Source organism: Boeremia exigua (assembly GCF_020726555.1).
Source record: "Boeremia exigua strain MPI-SDFR-AT-0100 chromosome Unknown C7974scaffold_2, whole genome shotgun sequence".
Lineage (NCBI taxonomy): Eukaryota > Fungi > Ascomycota > Dothideomycetes > Pleosporales > Didymellaceae > Boeremia > Boeremia exigua.
Genome location: NW_025763519.1, coordinates 1,994,261 through 2,012,098, shown reverse-complemented (window position 1 = coordinate 2,012,098; position 17,838 = coordinate 1,994,261). Strand labels below are relative to the sequence as shown.

The 17,838-nt window shown below is 51.3% G+C and overlaps 5 protein-coding genes across 5 annotated transcripts; 1 reads left to right on the top strand and 4 right to left on the bottom strand.

Annotated features, from left to right (window-relative positions):
• Positions 1-464: 464 nt before the first annotated feature.
• C7974DRAFT_469017 (uncharacterized protein) lies at positions 465-6,516 on the bottom strand (the record flags this gene model as incomplete). Its single annotated transcript, XM_046146414.1, has 9 exons — positions 465-663; positions 733-1,056; positions 1,106-1,886; positions 2,063-2,680; positions 2,838-3,161; positions 3,214-4,841; positions 4,892-5,726; positions 5,777-6,072; positions 6,448-6,516. The coding sequence occupies 9 exons, from the start codon at positions 6,514-6,516 to the stop codon at positions 490-492; spliced, it is 5,049 nt and encodes a 1,682-aa protein (XP_046001710.1). The 3' UTR covers positions 465-489.
• A 916-nt stretch (positions 6,517-7,432) lies between these two features.
• C7974DRAFT_447401 (alcohol dehydrogenase) lies at positions 7,433-9,851 on the top strand. Its single transcript, XM_046145633.1, has 4 exons — positions 7,433-7,812; positions 7,865-8,251; positions 8,301-8,861; positions 8,912-9,851. The coding sequence occupies exons 1-4, from the start codon at positions 7,525-7,527 to the stop codon at positions 9,638-9,640; spliced, it is 1,965 nt and encodes a 654-aa protein (XP_046001709.1). The 5' UTR covers positions 7,433-7,524; the 3' UTR covers positions 9,641-9,851.
• Positions 9,852-10,994: 1,143 nt separating this feature from the next.
• On the bottom strand, positions 10,995-11,867 carry C7974DRAFT_385993 (histone H2A.Z-specific chaperone CHZ1). Its single transcript, XM_046141014.1, has 4 exons — positions 11,641-11,867; positions 11,572-11,581; positions 11,314-11,519; positions 10,995-11,247 (listed from the first exon to the last, which is right to left on the bottom strand). The coding sequence occupies exons 1-3, from the start codon at positions 11,764-11,766 to the stop codon at positions 11,344-11,346; spliced, it is 312 nt and encodes a 103-aa protein (XP_046001708.1). The 5' UTR covers positions 11,767-11,867; the 3' UTR covers positions 10,995-11,247; positions 11,314-11,343.
• Positions 11,868-12,623: 756 nt separating this feature from the next.
• C7974DRAFT_351595 (heterokaryon incompatibility protein-domain-containing protein) lies at positions 12,624-15,180 on the bottom strand. The gene is made up of 2 exons (XM_046139487.1): positions 14,125-15,180; positions 12,624-14,077 (listed from the first exon to the last, which is right to left on the bottom strand). The coding sequence occupies exons 1-2, from the start codon at positions 14,815-14,817 to the stop codon at positions 12,725-12,727; spliced, it is 2,046 nt and encodes a 681-aa protein (XP_046001707.1). The 5' UTR covers positions 14,818-15,180; the 3' UTR covers positions 12,624-12,724.
• Positions 15,181-15,843: 663 nt separating this feature from the next.
• Positions 15,844-17,782, bottom strand: C7974DRAFT_447395 (major facilitator superfamily domain-containing protein; the record flags this gene model as incomplete). Its single annotated transcript, XM_046145632.1, has 2 exons — positions 17,194-17,782; positions 15,844-17,146 (listed from the first exon to the last, which is right to left on the bottom strand). Exons 1-2 carry the CDS (start codon positions 17,337-17,339, stop codon positions 15,844-15,846), a joined length of 1,449 nt encoding a protein of 482 aa, XP_046001706.1. The 5' UTR covers positions 17,340-17,782.
• Between the last annotated feature and the right edge of the window lie 56 nt (positions 17,783-17,838).

Sequence of the window (17,838 nt, the reverse complement as noted above, 5' to 3'; positions counted from 1 at the left end):
GTGGATTACCAGAGTCGATCCGAACTCCCCTGCTGCTAACGGTAATCTTGACCAGACAGTTGTAGGAATAACTCAATTCGCTGCCTATCGTTCGGCGTCGGTTTTTTCGGAACCGGAAGCCCAGCATTTTTCCCACGACAGCAGGGCTGTTTTCATACCTCTCAGTAACGGCTTAGCCAATCGCGTAGAACAGCGGCGTGCTGGTGCTTTACGATGACTGACATGGTATACTTCGAGGGCTTCAATCGGATCTATATTCCGCTGCGGTACCAATCAATTGCAAACAAGCAACAACCCCGTGCTTAAGCTCGGATGTCGAGGCCTTTCTCTCTGACTGCTGGTCCCTAAGGTTCAGGTACGGTTTACTCCTGACGCTAGTGGATACTCGTGATAATTCAGAGTCAATAAGGCGGCGTCGGTTTACGGATTGCATTTCGCCAGGATCATGTGTATGCGCTAACTATGTGGGGAGCGAGCCATCAAGAATCATCATTTCGTACTCACATACCACTGTTCCGTCTCGAACTCCAATTTCGTGCCCTTGAATCTGATCGGATCCACGAAAATGTCTAAGCCGACATTCGGCGTTAACATATCGTACACGCGCAAGATCACATACACTTTATTGCTAGGCCTGAGCAAGCCCAAAGCCATACTCTCCATCTATTCTCCTTGATTAGCATAATTGTCCATCCTAAGGACGCGCATATCCACGTGCCGGGGTTGACGTACCCTTTCGTATTGTCTGCCGCTCATATAGAACCTCGTTCCACATCGCCCTGTTGTACTTTTGACTTCAAGGTAGTACTCAATCGGCGACGCTTGCATACTTCTTGTTTCGAAGATATAAGGCGGAAATCCGCCTACGCAGTTATCGCGTAGATATTGAGTGAAAGCACCATTGTGATCCTTGTACACGAGATCAGAAGTCTCGTGTCCATGCCATGCTGCCAGATCCTCGAAACCGAAATGGCCTGCAAGTTCGCTCCGTATTGTGCTTGGCCAATTGGCTTCGTTGAAGTTAGGGAGATTGAGGGCTGAGAGCAGGGTATAGACCTAGATGGGGTGTTAGTCTGAATCTTGCTGCATCAGAAGGTTGACTTACATAGCCCTCTCCAACAGCGCCGATCTTTCGATTATGGGCAGAGTCGGACTCGCGGCTGCCAAAAGTGGTCAGATGGTCGAAGTAACGAAGCAGTTGGCTGTCATCTCCAACTTGAGTAGCCGGACCAAGCGGATTCCTGTATCCATGGCCGACGCTTCGAGCAACTCTAACGACCTGCTCGACCAAGTCGGGGAAGTCTGATACCCTCACGTTAGGAGCAATTGCAGGCAGACTAGCATCCAATCGTGCATATATCTGGCGTGAAGGCGATGTATCGGGTGTAATGACGCCCATTGGGACCGGCGGAGCTCGCGTTTCGCGAACATCAACTAATGCAATATTAGGAGTGCCCGGTCGCTCAACCTCCTCCAGTTCTTCCAGTATGTCAAAGGCTGGCTTTGGAATCCACTCAACCTCCGGAATGTCCTGCTCCTCGAGAACATCGTCAAGATCTCGCTGGCTAGCTGAGACGATACCAGATATGTCGAAAGTAGCAGCTCCACTAACGCCCAATATACTTGCCAGCAATTTTGGTAACTGCGATCGATAGCAAGAGCGGCGTTCGCGTTGATCGTTCGGCACGTATATTGTGATCTTCTCGTCAAGAACTTTATGGTGGATGAATGACCTTTCGCTTGGGACGCTGATCGACTCAGATAGTATGGATATAACCAGGTTGGTTGATATATAGCTGTAGGTGGAAACAACCAGTGCAGACAGTTGTGCATAGAGTAAGTGTTGTCCTTGCAGGGCCTCACAGCTCTTATACTTTGCAGCACAACTGTTCCTTGTCAGCGTATATGAGGATTATTGAGAATGATGCATTCGATCGTGTCTAGTAGCGAATATAAAGAGAATTGTGGACAAGTCAGGCTTGACTCAGTGACGAAATCCGCTGAGGATCTGAGAGGGCCTTGTCTCGGTCTAAATCCCGAAATGGAAGTGAAAAATACGTACCAGTACAAGCCGTATGCTTTCGACTGCAACTGTTTTGACAGCTCTTCGTTTTCGATCGCACCATCCCCAACTACTGATACCTCTTTGACTGCTGTCGAGAGGTACCGGTGCGTCAGTCCCAAGTGTCGAAACATGGTATGCATGATCTGTGCCTCATGTACTTGGAAATCAAGCAAGATATCCTCAGTGGCGAATGCCTCACCGTATCGTGCATGATCGGAAATAACGAAATCCGCTTTCGCCCCTACCAGCACCGAAGGACTTCCACTCTGCTTCTTCGGTAAGAAGGGAACTGTCTGGAGGTTTTTCAGGGCACGAGACATACTATCATCCATCGGTATCTTAGTAAGCATCATGCCAATTTCAACCAGGCGAGCGTGGATATCTTCAACGCGCGGTTCCGACTCTTCTGCCATACGCTTGACCTCATTGATAAGCATGCTTGGGCTAGCTTTCTTGACGCCCAGTCTGCGAACAAACAATGCTTCCAGATTGGGATACATCGTTGAGAGATCCTGGAAACCATCAAGCGCGAAAGGGCTTCTCCAGAGACAGGTGCGCAATGCGTGCCAATTGCCATTTTCGCCGAGCACAAGCTTTTTCTCAGAAAATGCGGTGCTAGAAACACATATGAGCAGAGAGTTCCCCAGACGCAGAAATATCATCTCGAACTTCTCGAGCTGATACAGACTACGAGAAAAGACGTGCTAAGTCGTATCGTCTTCTCACCGGCCAAACATGGAACTTGAGTAAGAAGGGGTGTAGGCTGGCTTACCGAATCATTTCCCACTCAGTATCACTGCCAACTTTTTCGAGCATGAATTCGTAGATGTTTCTGGACTCTGCGATCATCTTGGAGGTATGTGGACGAGCCTGTCGCATTTCGAGCTCTCCAATGACATCTTGCACCGTCCACGGCATAATGCCAAGCACTGCCGTGAAAAACCCACGCAAGAGGCTGCTATCTCCATACGAGCGATACAAGACGGATTTGGAGGTGATAAAGTCTGGACCATCTGTCATACATCTTCTGCGGGTTGTCCATGAGCTGCAATGCTTATCCCACATTGTTGGACAGTCAGTGTCGTCGAAGACTTCGCTGTTATTCATTCAGCAACAGCAATATAGTCTGTACATCCCCAAAAGCTTACCGAAGTCTCTTGTGATTCTGTACTGTAGCCATTTCAGCTATGCACGTGTAGATATGCGTAACATCATCGGAGTCAGCCTCAGAAGGACCTGAAGCAACCGCTCGTAAGGCTAGCACATAAAAATTCATGTCTGGCTTTGAACCGACGCCAAAATCCTCCAGGAACCTCCAAGACCGGTAGGCGAGGTCGTCCAGTGTGCTATCAGATACGCTGAGCAGAGGCATAATACTTTCAGGAATACCTAGATTGTTAATTGTCTCAATGACCACTTTTGTCGGTAGGTATGTGGTGTGTAGTCCGACTAAATTGCCGGACCTGCAGTGCACTTTACAATTCCTCAACTCTTCTTCGACGACACATGAATCCTCTTGATACTCGTTCCAATGGGCCTTGAGCATCCCCAAAAACTGTCGTGGATTGTGTTTTGCGACATCTCTAACTTCTGGCGATAGATTCATAGTCTCCCTATCCAATAGCGGCGGAAAAGACCTTGCGCCTGTCGCACGAGCGAGCCATGTTTTCCAGTCCTCGTTGTTAACCGATATACTTGGTGGCTGCGCATTGAGAAGAGATGATGCCATGAACTTTGCCGTCTCATTCTGCTTTGGAAGAAGCATAAACATGTCGAACTCTCCATCTGAAGCGAAATACAGATTGGTATCCTTGGCTCTCGCTGAACCACCCGCTGTCAAAGGCACTTTCACCCAATCCTTGATGTCGCTGACGTTGCATTGCTGATGGTACAGGAATGTAAACTGATCATTTTCGATTATGGGGAACAGAGTCTCGCAATGTCGCTTCCGGATTTCTGCAAACACGATGGCTTTTGGGCAATCCTCGACTCCCATTGCCTCAGCAAAGGCTCTACGCTTCGGATTGATGGACGCGACTGTGTCAAGAACACTCAATGGCAATGACTTCGGTATTGGCGTTTCACCAACGTACGCAAAATAGATATTCCGGGGGCCACCCACGCTCACTCCAGGAGCACCAGTCCACGAGCGTGAGTCTGACAACGGAAGTAGCGCCAGTGGCTTGATATGCTTCTGTAAGTGAGATAGAGAGCGGTTCGCGGAGAGTTTTACCAGTAGATCAGACAAGGTCTCATGCCACGGGTCCGTTGATGGCTTACTCTTGAGTCTCGATGAAGGTCTCACAATGTCAGCTCTCAACAGCCGAAAGATATCTGACCAACTCATGTTAGTGACGCCCAATGCAGTGAGGCATGTTCTGTGTCGAGTATTGTATCCATCGGCCATGTATATCTCATCTGCCAGGTCGGGGAGAAGAGGTTCATCATTGTGCATTGCGGCATCAACCAAATGTCGGAAATGATGAGGCTCCTTGAATTGTCTCCGCTCTCGAGACTGAATGACGGGCTGGATGCTGAGTGAGTTTGTGATTGACTTCTGGATTGTAGAAGTCAGCTGTTTCCATGGATGGTCCATCGGTTGCATAGGTAGGTAGTCAAGCCAGGAGTACTGCATTGGTTGGTCCGGCTGCGCAAAAGTTCCGGTGACTGCGCTCACAAAGAGTTTCGCGACGCCCTCGTAGATTGCATCGTTCCAAGGACAGTCGGCCACATTCTCTCGGTTTGCCGCTGTAATAAAGTCTGCTTGGATGATGAACTGAGCAAACGGATATTAGCGCTAGTTGATCAATGTCCTCTCTCACTAACCTGTATTCGTGACAGTCTCTGCAACGGAAGGTATGCAAAGACATGCTGACCCATATCCGAAACTTTGGGTTTTTTCGTGAGTGGATCTATAGGAAAGGCGAGCTCGATCTTTGCTTCTGTGCGGTCCTTGCGACGCTCATCTGCTGGTAGATTTCTTTCAGTCTGACTGAATAGCAAATATGTCCATGTTTTCACGTCCTTTGCGTAGCTCCTTCCGTTGCCTTGAGTGATGGTGCATCGTGACTTTGATGAGTCATATTCTCTGCTTGTGGACGATTTCTTGCATTGGCCGTTGGTTGTAACGGCGATGTACAATGTTTGAAGTCGTTGGAGAAACATGATCATGGCATCGGGTAGATCCTTAACCGCCTTAATCAATGTTGGATACTGGCTTTTCGCTTGGCTGGAGTATCGCAGCGTTATTCTCGTCGTTGTGTCTCCGGACAAAACCTCTGGCGGAAAGTCTAAAGGGGTGACCATGCCCAATCCGCGCTGTCCTTTGCAATGCTTGAATCCAAAAGACCAAAGCCCAGACTGGATGTGAACTTCTTCAGCTATAGAAAAGACCGCTTTGAAGCCGAAGCCTTTTTCGCCAATGTGATCATCGTGCTGAGAGGCTTTCTTTGAGCTCTTTCCAGTCGCACAAATGGCCTCTACATTAGCCCTTGTAAAGCCATCTTCGTTTGTTTCAACGATGATCATGTCTGGAGTAATGTCGAGTCGCAGGTATGGCGCTACTCCACGCTGCGCTGCCGTACGGTATGAGGAATCGTCCGCGTTCTGGACTAATTCGTATAAGAAGCGGTACTTAGACGTGTACAGTTGCTCCGAGATACTTCAATCTGTCAGATATGATGGGTTACATCTTTATCTCAAGTTGTTTACCTTGTGGTGTATCCCGCCTCATATTCTTGTTTGAGCTGCACGATCCTGAGGACTTGCTCTCGGATTCTTGGGGAAATTGTGTCAAGTTCTCGCAAGGCATCCTCATCTAGATACCCTTTTTCTGCCCGTATGTACTCGATGACGGCTCGTGCTTGCTCCAAAGTGGAAGGCTCACGCGTTCCGAGCTCTTTGTAGACATCGTATAGCCTGCCAAACTCGCCAGGAGCTTGACCTTCCATTTTATGACCGGCACAAGAATGGGGATAGTGATTGTGGATGAGATTCTGTTGCAAACCCTAGATACGTTATCCCTTGAAGCTACTTCGAAATCAACAATGGCACTTTGCAATGGTACGAGTGTGCGAGGAAAAATAAATCTGAACATGAGAATCACTTTCTTGCGGCTTTCGGTGTGTAAATATGCTATCGAGGTGTCAGTGTCACTACGCGCCTTCGTATCCGCGCCGCCGTGGCGCATGACTTCGAAACATTGCAGGCGACAGCAAGCTACAGAAGGTCAGCCCCGAATCCCTCGTAACCGGTGCAATGCCTCGATTTTTCACTCTGCGGGTTAGCCGAGCGTTTTGGCCAAAGAGGGAACGGCAAAATGAGCTGTGTTGTCTGATGTGGGGGCGAATTGTTGTTTCAGGGTTCGCAGCGCGACAGCTTACCAACAGGCATAACGCACAGCCTCGTTTCATTTTTACAGCGTCTTCTCTCATCGCATTCTCGGTAAACATGATTGGCCATGTGCGCATCCATGGAGAGACAAATGACAGATGCCAGATCCTCTTTACATCTTTGCAATCTTACCTAACCCTTCGTCACGTGCCTTCATGACCGTGCTCTAGGAAACCTTCCCACGATACCTAGTAACTCGATGCAACCATAACAGATATTCACGAATTCACATCTCATCCTCCACGCCCTTCATTGGTTCTCCTTACGAGGTCGACAAGGCGATAAGTCCACGCCCCGCTAGCTCTGCATTATCCTCCCAACTCATCTGCTCATCAGCCATGCCGTGAGTTTTTAATGGCTTGCAGAATCTAAATTCAAGGCATGACTCCGACATCATTGCAATCCTTGTGCATCTGCCTCGTGCCTCTACCTACTGCCTAAAAGCTCTCGATCCCAAGTCAACGTAGCCGAAAGCCCGCTAGACGCCCTGAACTCAGGCCGCAACCTCCCCAACATCTAGGTAAGCTGTAGTCTAGGCATAGCCCAAGAACACATCGTTTCTCTCTGTACCTTATTGCGCGCAATGACCTTACTGTTTTGAACTTTCAGCAAAAACCATTCAGCCGATGGGCTGGTAACTGTCTTCTCTCTTGCTCGGCCCCGGATTTATCCACTTCAACGGGGATGGAGAACCCAGACTCGTGAAAAAAGAGGCGCAAATCGAATTCTCGTTCCCGGGCCGTTGGGCGCGGCAGGGTTCCCGGTTCTTTGATTGGCTTTCCAGGCATATCTTAAGCTTTGTGGCTTCGCTCGAGCGGGGGAGATTGGAGGACAAATCGTTGCGATCTCCGAATCTACAATCTGAGATCTAACCTTAGACATGTTTGCAGTGCCTTACAGGACGGCACAACAGCTCCGGCCGGTATCGAACATGGTGAGGCGAGTGCGAGAAGCCACTGCACTATCGAATCAGGCCTCCAGCCTGGAATCGCTCGTCTTGTGTTGTATAAGATGGTCAACAAATACCTCCATGAAAGGCCAGATACAAGGAACTACCCGGCTGTTCTATGGCGACATTCGCGAGATCACTACTGCTGAGCTTCGCTTGCCTTGCAGCGTGTCGAGCTTCGACGCTGCCTCCTGAAGAGAAGCCCATCGTTCTGAGAAATTACGACTATGTTGTTGTTGGCAGCGGTCCAGGCGGCGCACCTCTCGCTGCCCGCCTTGGTCTGGCAGGGTATAAAGTGCTCGTCATTGAAGCTGGAGTCGACATTGCGGCAACCGATTACAATGCAACTGTGCCATTATTTAACGGGAAAGCTAGTGAAGACCCAAAGATGGCTTGGGACTTTTTTGTATGTTGGTGCGATGTTCAGAAGCTGAACAAAAGTTGATACATGTTTCTAGGTGAAACATTACGATGATGAAGAACGGAACGCCAAAGACGCAAAGTACTATACCTCTGCACCCAATGGAACTCTACAGTTGGGCGTAAGCCCAGGTTCTACGCCCAAGGGTTTCCTCTACCCCCGCACTGCAGCTGTTGGTGGCTGTGTCAATCACAACGCCCTCATCATGATGTATCCAGTTGATGAGGACTGGTCGAAGATCGCGAACCTCACATCCGATGCAGGCTGGGCGCCAGGAAGAATGCGAGAATATTGGTTGAAGATGGAGAACTGCCAGTATCTCTCCAGAGGCTCGCCTCACCACGGCTTCGACGGATGGATGTCGATGAACCGAGCTGAGGAGCAGTTCTTCTTCCGCGATGATCAGTGCTACAATATGGTGAAGGTGAGATCTATGAAGGCGATTGAACCGCGTTGCGACTGACACCGCCCAGGCTGCTGCTGAACTCAACGGACAATCGATTGTCTCGAAACAGGATCTTATCGACAAGCTTCAAGGTGACATGAACGCCCCATCGCCAGCAAATCTGGATGGATTATACAACACACCATTGAACATGGATCGCTACAAACGTAGCTCACCTCGGGACTTCCTAGTGAATACTGCGCAGTTGCTTGCAAACCAGGAGAAAGTTGGCAGGATCGACATCAAGACTAACTGTCTCGCCACCAAAATTGTGTTTCAAAAAGGTACAAAACGTGCAATTGGGGTAGAATTCCTATATGGCGAAAGCCTGTATCGAGCGGATCCGAGGTGGCAGGAGAGCCATTTCGGTGTCAAGGGCATAGCGTATGCTAAAAAAGAGATAATCGTTGCTGGTGGAGCCTTCAACACGCCTCAGTTGCTGAAGCTCAGCGGCATCGGGCCGGCGAGTGAATTGAAGTCGCTCGATATCCCTGTCATTGTCGACCTGCCAGGTGTAGGTGAGAACCTTCAGGATCGATACGAGAATTCTGTGATCGTAAATCTGACGACGCCGTTCACGATCTGGCAGGTAGGGACTCCAGAACTCGTGTCATTGTCCCCGCTAAAACTCTTTTGTAGAACTGTACACTCGGTGTTAGTGCAAATGATCCGTGTCTACAAGCATGGAACGACCTAAAGAGCAATGCATCCCGCTACTCAACAAACGGACGGCCCGTTTCCATTCCAAGACGCTCAACTGTAGCTCTTGGCCCTGAAAATGATCTTATCATCTCAGGCCGGCCCGGCTACTTTGCAGGATACTTCCGTGGCTACTCAACCATCGGTGCTCGCTTTCCTAACAGTTGGACCTGGCCGGTCCTTAAAGCGCGGACGAAAAATCGTGGAGGTGTCGTAAAACTGCGAAGTACAGATCCAAGAGACGTACCAGACATCAACTTTCGATACTTTGATGCGGGAACTGGGGATTGGCAGTACGACCTTGCCGCTGTAGTTGAAGGGATGCAGTACGCGCGATCAATAATTCAGCGCTACGCTAACGATACGGGCACGAATGTAGCAGAGATCATTCCAGGGTCAGAGTATAAGACTTCGGAGGATCTGGCCGAGTGGGTCAAAGATACGAGCTGGGGTCATCATGCCTGCTGCACCGCAAAAATCGGCGGCCCTGACGATCGACTGGCCGTGCTGGACTCCAAGTTTAGGGTAAAGGGTACGAGGGGCCTGCGGGTGGTGGACGCATCTGTATTTCCTGAAATCCCAGGTTACTATATCCAGCTCCCTGTCATGATGATTAGCGAGAAGGCGGCAGTGGATATCCTTAAAGACTCCAAAACTTACGAACGTTGAAGTTCATTGTGGGTGTCACTCGGGACCAAATGAAAAAAGACGACGAAACTACAAAAAGTAAAAACATAGCGCAGAAATTGTTCTTCCGAAGATAGATTTTGGCTCAACAGCTGGCCAAAGGGACTGACCCGAGAAATTGACCAGAAAGCGGGACATGATTACAAGAAACAATTAGTGTAACAAAGCAGCAGTTCAGTCGGTAATAGAAGCAGTTACCCCTGCACACACGTAGAAAGAGAGTGAAATGCCAGTAAGGCGCTAGTGAGCATCTTCCGTTTCAAAGCCACGAGAAGATACCTTGTGACGACGTTGATCAACAGTCCAATCATTACAGGTCATCGTTACCTTGCAGGTCAGCCCTGGATTCTCAACCGCCTGATCGCACCTCACCAGAGTAATCTGTCTTGGCCCTGTTGCCACGCCGATTGCTTCGCCAGGTCATAATGTCTTTGACTTCCGCCGGAAAACGGACCGTCGCTGAAGACAACTGTTCCAGCTCGCCTCAAGATCTGGGAAAGGTAGATCCACCAGCGCTGACAGCGAACCGACTGCATCCTTGCTCCGCACTATAGGTAAAAGAGTCGACTATCAGCCCTACCTATGTTATTTTGATGCATTGATGAAGGGTCTCGCCTGCGAGATCACAGCATCCTTGCAAAACGTGGACTCCAACGTCGTTCGTGGCCAAGTCAATGGACAGGGACAATTCTAACCTAGAAATCCCTTTACCCTGAAGTCTTACTTCCAGAGTCCTGATCGCGACTGACTCCCATCCAAACATCGAAAAACTAGACACACCGTCCTGCAACAAGACACGAACAAAACCCCCTTCCAGCACCTCCACGCATCTGCCCATCCCCGATCCCCAACCCTCACAATCCCAACGGCCGTCTCCGCCCACGCCGCCCGGAGCAACCCTCTGCGTTATCTCTGCTCCCCACGGGACCCACTGCGAGCTGTCAGACCGCTATACCCGACAAGCCATGCCCGACAAGCAATGCACCCCACAACACAGCCCTGCGCACACGTTCAATTAAGCATCGGCTCCGAGCGTCGAGAGCCGAGTGTGAGTGGGGGCGGGGCTGGGCTAGTGGGGCCGCATGAAGGTTTGCTTGAGGAGTTGGTGCAAGGGCTGGAGTCTGGGTTGCGAAGGAGTGCAAGGGGATGGCAGCTGGGCTTGGGTCGGGGTATAAGTAAAGGGCTGGGTGTCCGGGGGTTTGCGCTGGGTGCGCTACTGCTGTCAGATGGTTAGTGAGCTGCGTAGCAGACGTTAGCTCGCTGTAGCAACGTGCAGAGGCGGTAGATATAAATGCAAGCGAGTCCAAAGGGTAATCGCAGACGTCACAAGATCGTGTTCGATGCTCGAAGATTAATTCATAATGCGTTTTTGTGGCTACAGCCGTGATGTAGGTGGGCGAAGTGCGAAACTCACGCGCCTTGACGCGCGCTCAACAGCCCCTCACTCCCCAGCAAATCGCGCCAAGACCTTTCAATGTTTGCAGGAAGTGCCCGCTACCCAATGCTCCCAGTTATTCCGTGTATCATACTCCATCACCATCCAGTCGGCATTGCCAACATCAAAGGGTCGTAATCGCGTCAATGTCGCTCTGTTACTATCAGTATTTGCCCCTCGTAGTACAAGCCCCTCCAGAGTGGCAATCGCACCCACGTACCCAAGACTGGACTTGCGCGCTTTGCGCCCCTTAGTCCTTCATCTCATCATCGGGGTCAACGAAGTCGTCGTCCTCATCCTCCTCGTCGTCATCGCCGAGCTCCTCGTTGGCCTTCGCGAAGTCGATCGTCTTGCCGCGTGTGCGGGAACCGTGGATGATGTTCGATGTCTCGATCTCCTCCATGTTGTCTTCGTCGGCCTCCTCAGCTGTTCGTATTAGCATTGCGCTCGTCGTCAATATAGGTGTTAGTGCTCGTACGTTCAACGGCCTGTCGCAAGTTTGTTAGTTGTTTGCGCAAGCACACGAGACGTCCGATCGCGAACTTACAACTTCCTCGCCAGCAGATTCATCGCTGGAGTCATCGGACTCCTCCAGGTTGTCTTGCTGAGGGGCCTTGCCCTTGCCCTTGTTGTCCTGGACACCCTCCATCTGCTGGTCTTGCTGGGCGGACATTGTGATGTAGTTGCTGGTATAAGGTTGCGCGTGGGGAAATTATGCGATTGATGTGCTCGGATGAAGGCGCGATTGATTTGTTCGTGAAGGCTGTGGTTTGCGACGGTGAGGAGGAAGCTGTTAAGTGAGCACCAAAGCCGCCCACTGATTCTCCACACTAGCCGCATAAGGCAACAGCTTGTACATCACCGGGGTAACGCTTCCGTGATCAGCAAACAGCAAACACGACATACCCAATTTGTACATTGGCCTTTGACGACTAGCTAATGGCAGTCGCGAGGTCAGCAGTTGGGGATGCAAATGCTCTACCGGTGCAGCACTTGCTCCAGAACTGACCTTGCAAGAATTTTGTGAAGACGAACATGGAAGAACGACACCTGAGATTTTAGAATGGTTCATGGTGACGGATCTCCATGGCAAACCACATGGTGTGCACCTTTGCCCAGCACCCATATCTAGAACTGTCTCACAAGCTACAGAGCGCATGTACAGTAGGCTTGAAGTTTGCACGTCAACTCACTCGAACCAAATCCCTGTCAGACCTCAAAATCCGACTTTCACTAGCCACCATATACGACAACCACACTCTAACACCACCCTTCACAAGACCACACGAAAACCACCTCGAACCTACGCCGTCCACATGTATCCCCGCAGTCAACGCATCCACAGGCATGCAGCCCACATGCACCAACAAAGCAGTGTCTAGACTTAGAACAGCACGCGTGGTCAACAAGCCAGAAGTCCACAGACATCGATACTAGGTGGACGCCGTGCCACGGGAGTGGGAAGTGAAGAAGGTAAGACGTGTTCACTCATGATGTGCGAAAGCCCAGTAGGTTCCAAATCTGACCATAGGTGATTGAGGAATTCCGTGGTGCCTTGGGCGGACAGTGGAGGAGATTCCTGTAGCCACACGGTATTTGGAAATGTTGTATTTCGATGGGTCAAGTCATAACTAACCCCATAAAATCGTTTTCTTCTTGGCGTATCTTTCCCACCAGCTGCGCCCATCGGGATCTGCCAATCTGTGCGCAAGATCCTTATGGTCTCGTTCACTAACGATCTGCATGTCGTTATCGACTATACGGAAAAACCGATAGTCAAATCTAGGATTAATATTGGCCTTGGCGAAGATGTCCATCAGTAAAACAAAGCCCACGCGCTCGTAATGCTCTCCCTGTGCTCTCAAGAGGATGCAGCCTTCTAATTCACTGCTAGCATCATCAATTGCCTTGGCGGAGGGGAACACGCCAATGACGGGAGACATGTCCTTGATATCGTAGCATATGTCCCATAGGGGCAACAAGACTATGCTGTGAGCGCTGTCAAGCGCCATCACAACGCAGACTGAGCTGTAATTCCCTGGCGCCCAATCCAAGGAGCTGCCGTCACTCAGCTTAAATTCAATTGCTTGTGCGTCACACTCTAAAAGTTGCACAGGCTCCAGTGATGTGGTTGACAAGATGTATGTCCTTAGATCGTGTTTACCAGATTTGCTCAGCACACGAACATGTCTTGCATCCAAAGTATGCTCTCTATGTCTGCTGTCGAGCCAATCGATTGAACCATCCCATGCAACAGAAGACCAGCTTGAGAATCCATCTCGTCGACGAGCAGGCTCTAAGTGATACCAGAACAAGGCAATTTTACCGCAAGGCTCCTTGTTGCACATTCTTCTAGGGGATTTTGAGGTTGAGGTTGAGGTTGGTAGATGTACTGGAACGCCGCAGATGTGGTAGACGTTGTCGGTAGAAAGCGTGTTGAGAACACCAACTATTGCATTAAGAGCGTCGGTGTCATAAGAAAGTGTTCGACTACTGTAATCAGCGAGAAACACCATGGCTTGTAGCAGTTGGCCCTCGTCTGTTCGCTTGTCATGTTGCAATGACCTTCGGGTCAGCCAGTCCTCAATATTGTGTTCACGGCCTTTAGTAACATAATACCTATCGTTTTTTGGGGGCATAGGAGCTTCATATTGCGTACTGGTGCCACAAACGTAGATAACTTGGTGCTCCGTGAAAATGAGGCGTCTTTTGGACATTATCCCTTCCTGGAGAGTCCATGCTCTACTGGACCAAAGAGTACGATTAACGTCGAAGAGCGCATAGAACCGAGGAATCGTATACAAATACACTGATCCTACGGCTACGTAGTCTATTGCTGCTCGGCTGTTGGGTGTCACTCCGGGTAGGCCGTGATCGCTACCAGTTCCTGCAGCAGCAACGATTGTTAAGTATGCTGCTGAGTAGATGTGTCCCATCTGTGCAATCTGTATGTATTTTTCTCGCGCGTTGTCTTGATCGATGCACTATCAATGTCAGTCTCTTGATTCGGGAAGTGCTGGTTACTGCCTACATAACGGTCAATCCAAAGGTACCTGAGACCCAGTTGTTGCGTCAATTGAATGCTGTCCTGGATCGTTTTTGGAAGTTTCGCCTGAGGACCAAATGATGATTTCGACTGTGAAAACTGGTCTCCCCAGACATACGACAAAGCAACGAATTTACAGTCGCGAGGTACATCCACAACGACTTGACGCTCGCAATCAATGATCTTCATTCCTACGAGGTCAGGCAGCTGAGAAGGTGTGCAATACTGATCGTGAAAATTTTCACAATCTCCGATCCAGGTTCTCAATTTCGCAACATCGACTTGCTGCGGAAACTTGTGCTGCAAAGCATGTTGAAATTTCCGGGGCGAAAGACGAGTAGTAAGAATGTGTGGGTTATACCTCGGATGTCTATCCTGGTCGATGGAGCAAACATATCTCGATTCCAAGGATAAAGAATCTTCAAAATGTAAGTACTTTTCACTGTACCAGAAACTCAGATATGTAGGCGTGTATAGTCCTTGGGCCAAGCCTTGTTCCAGCATGCGACAGATGCGACACGACAGCCTCTTCTGCTTCCTCTGGCCCGCTTCCAGGTTCAAAAACTCAAGGGCTTCGTCATCAACAAGCCGCTCCCAGGGTATCTGCGAGCACTGCTTACACAAGGCTCCCTCTTGGCGCTGGAGCGGTATAAGCGCCTTCGCATTGGCGTTGGGCATGTCACTAAGAAGCACTGAGGCTCCTGGTGCTCAGCGTAGCGAAACCGAGCGTCGATCGCCAGAAGTCAAAAGTCGAGTGTCGAAGGCGAAGTTACTCGAGTAGTGTAAAAAAACGCATGAAATCAAAGCGGGTTAAAACGTCGAATGTCCAGGAGTTCAGGAAGGAGCGCAGGCAGTGACAAGTAACAACACACCATCAGCGCTAGCCGGATCAAGAAGCTGCAGGCAAGGCTGAGCAACAACCTCTTTGCCTCGCGTCAGCTGTGCTCGAGAAGATCTGTACCGGCTCTTGTGTATGGATGAAGGTCTAGTGGTGTTCGGAAACGGAGATGGAAGTGGGAGGAAGGATGGAGAGTTGCGTGAGTGAGGAGTGCCGGCGAGCGTCCTTTTACGAACGTTTGCAGATCCAAGACACAAGGCTGAGTAAATGCAGGCTGCAGCTGCTGTCAGCACTCCCGCATATGCGAGCAAGGATGGGTGGTGAGTTCTTGACCGGAAATGACTGGACAGTGACAGGAGAGACGTTGGCGAGCGCTCTTTCTCATGCGCATGTCAAAGGCGCGAGGCAGGAGGGATGCAAGGCTGAACTGCTATCAGCCCAGCCAACATCTACACTTCTGTCTAAAGGCGGAGTCAGCAGAATCTGAAACAACGGGAAAGACGTGTTGGAGAAGCGCTGCAGAGCATATCGTTTTTGCTAAATACGATCTCTCAGTCAGTCTCACAAAACCTGGCGCATGTCAGACCAAATCCGGCACTGATTAGATCGATGTAGACCAAGTCGTCCCAACCGAGAGTGCTACTATTCGTCACTGCTATTAGATCCATGAGAAGGCTATGCTTACCTAGTCTGATTGCTCATAGCCTTAAGAAGGCTGCCGGGTCTAAACATTCATATGAAGGTCTAGCTCGAGAGAAGAAATCACCCCCAAACGTAGACAGACACCAGTGGTGACATGAAAAATCCAATTCAACTACAACAAGGGTATAAAACGTGTATGCTCGCGCTCAAATCCAAGCTCAAACCTACTTCTCCTCCCGCGCCTCCCTCTTCCCCCTCCACGTCGGCCCCATCCGCATCTCCCACACCATCAGCGGCAACAACCCCGCACAAGCACCCCCTAACAACGTATACGTCCAGCCCACACCCAGCGCCCCCGTGAGGCGATCAATAACCGCGACCAGCACCGCCGCCAGCGAGCACCTCACTAAATTCGTACACGCCGTCGCGCCCGAGCTGCGACTCTGCAGGATATCGATATTCAGCGTCATCGTGGTATTCAGAATGCCCATGCTGGTCCAGCCCAACAGCACGGCCAGACACAGCGGCACGGCCATGTGCGCGCGCGCATGCAGCGCCCAGCCCCAGGCGATCACGCACGCGACGAAGAGCAGCAGGTAGTACGGCATGAGGCGCAGGCGCGCGTACTCGATGGTAAACGCGTCGCCGGACCGCGCCTTGAGCCGCGCGTACTCGGCGTCCAGCACCTTGCCCGTCACCGTGCTGCCGATGATCATGCCGGCGCCGGTGGGCAGGTAGCACAGCCCGAGCGCGGTGGGGGAGAGGTGCGGGTAGATGCGCGCGAACGCGGAGGAGATGGTGGCCGTGATGGTGTAGTTTACGGCGTAGACGGCGCCGGTGAAGGAGAGCAGGACCAGGACGTCCGGGTAGGTGAAGAGCACGAACGGGTTTACGGAGTGCGTGGGGCGGGCGCGGGAGTGTGGGGCTGGGTCTGAGGGCTGGGCGCGGCGGCCGACGATGGGGAGGAGGGCGCGCGAGTGCTTGGGCACGGGGATGCTGCCGTTGCCGGCGATGGAGCGCAGGGTTTCGGGCAGGAAGAGCGCGATCAGGACGAGGCATGCGGCGACCATGATCACGATGCTCCAGAAGATGGAGCGCCAGCCGAGTCCTTGCGAGAGGGCGCCGCCCATGGCGGGTGCGATGCAGGGCGCAAGCATGGGGCCGAGATTGAACATGCCGAAGTAGCCGCCGCGCTCGCGGCTGGTGGAGATGTCGCCGATGACGCCTGCGCCGAGGGCGATGGTGCTGGCGCTTCCGCCGGACTGGAAGCAGCGGAGGAAGAGCAGGAGCCAGAACTGATCTGTTGGGCAAAGAGCTAGGCCGATGCTCGCGGCGACGAGGATACTGAGACACCCGAGGAAGACGAGTCGTCGGCCGTATCTGTCGCTGATGGGTCCCCAGAGCATTGGGGATATACCCTGGAATACGAGGTATACAGTAACGGTCTGGTTGACATCGTCCACTGACTTGTGGAAAGCCTTCGCTATCGTTGGTATGGCCGGGAAGTAGATATTGGCTGGCAAAGGACTTTACAAACTGTTAGCTGAATTCAGAACGATTCAGATTCGACGTACCTGTAAAAGCCCGCCAAAGCCACCATGGCAACAATAAGCCACTTCTCTTTGTTGGTGTAGATGCTGTACATCTCGTCAGTCCCAACAGCAACCTCAGGCTCCTCCGCCACCTCTTTTTGAACAGCCTTGTTCTCAGTCGCAGCCATTCCAGCGTCTGTTCAAGAATTTGCGAGACGAAGAGCCTTCCCCCAAATCCCCCCGCGACACTGCTGCCATCGTCTCTTTAGTCCCAGCATCTCGGAGCATCTGCGACCGCAATCCTATAGGATTGCCGGGAGACGACAGCCGACCGGCGAGGCATCGGCGAAGTCGTGTGATGTCGACGTCCGACTTGCGCGCTAAACTCAGACGAGGGCTGGGCCTCGCTTAACACCGGCGACGCCTTGAAAATTGCGGGTGAGGCCGCGAGACGGGCCTCGAACGGGTTAACGAGGACAGTTCCGGCGGGAAAGGTTTTTGTGCGCCACGCGGTGCACGGTGGAAAAACTGGGGGAGTCATGATAAACAGATCTTTTAGACGCGCGCATGCTGATAGAGGCAAATCAAAACCACCAACGCAGCGCTGATCTCCAGAGCTACAGTCTACAAGTTGTGGATTGCAGGGTCCTCTGCTGCACTACGACGTGACAACCTTCCGACCAGGTC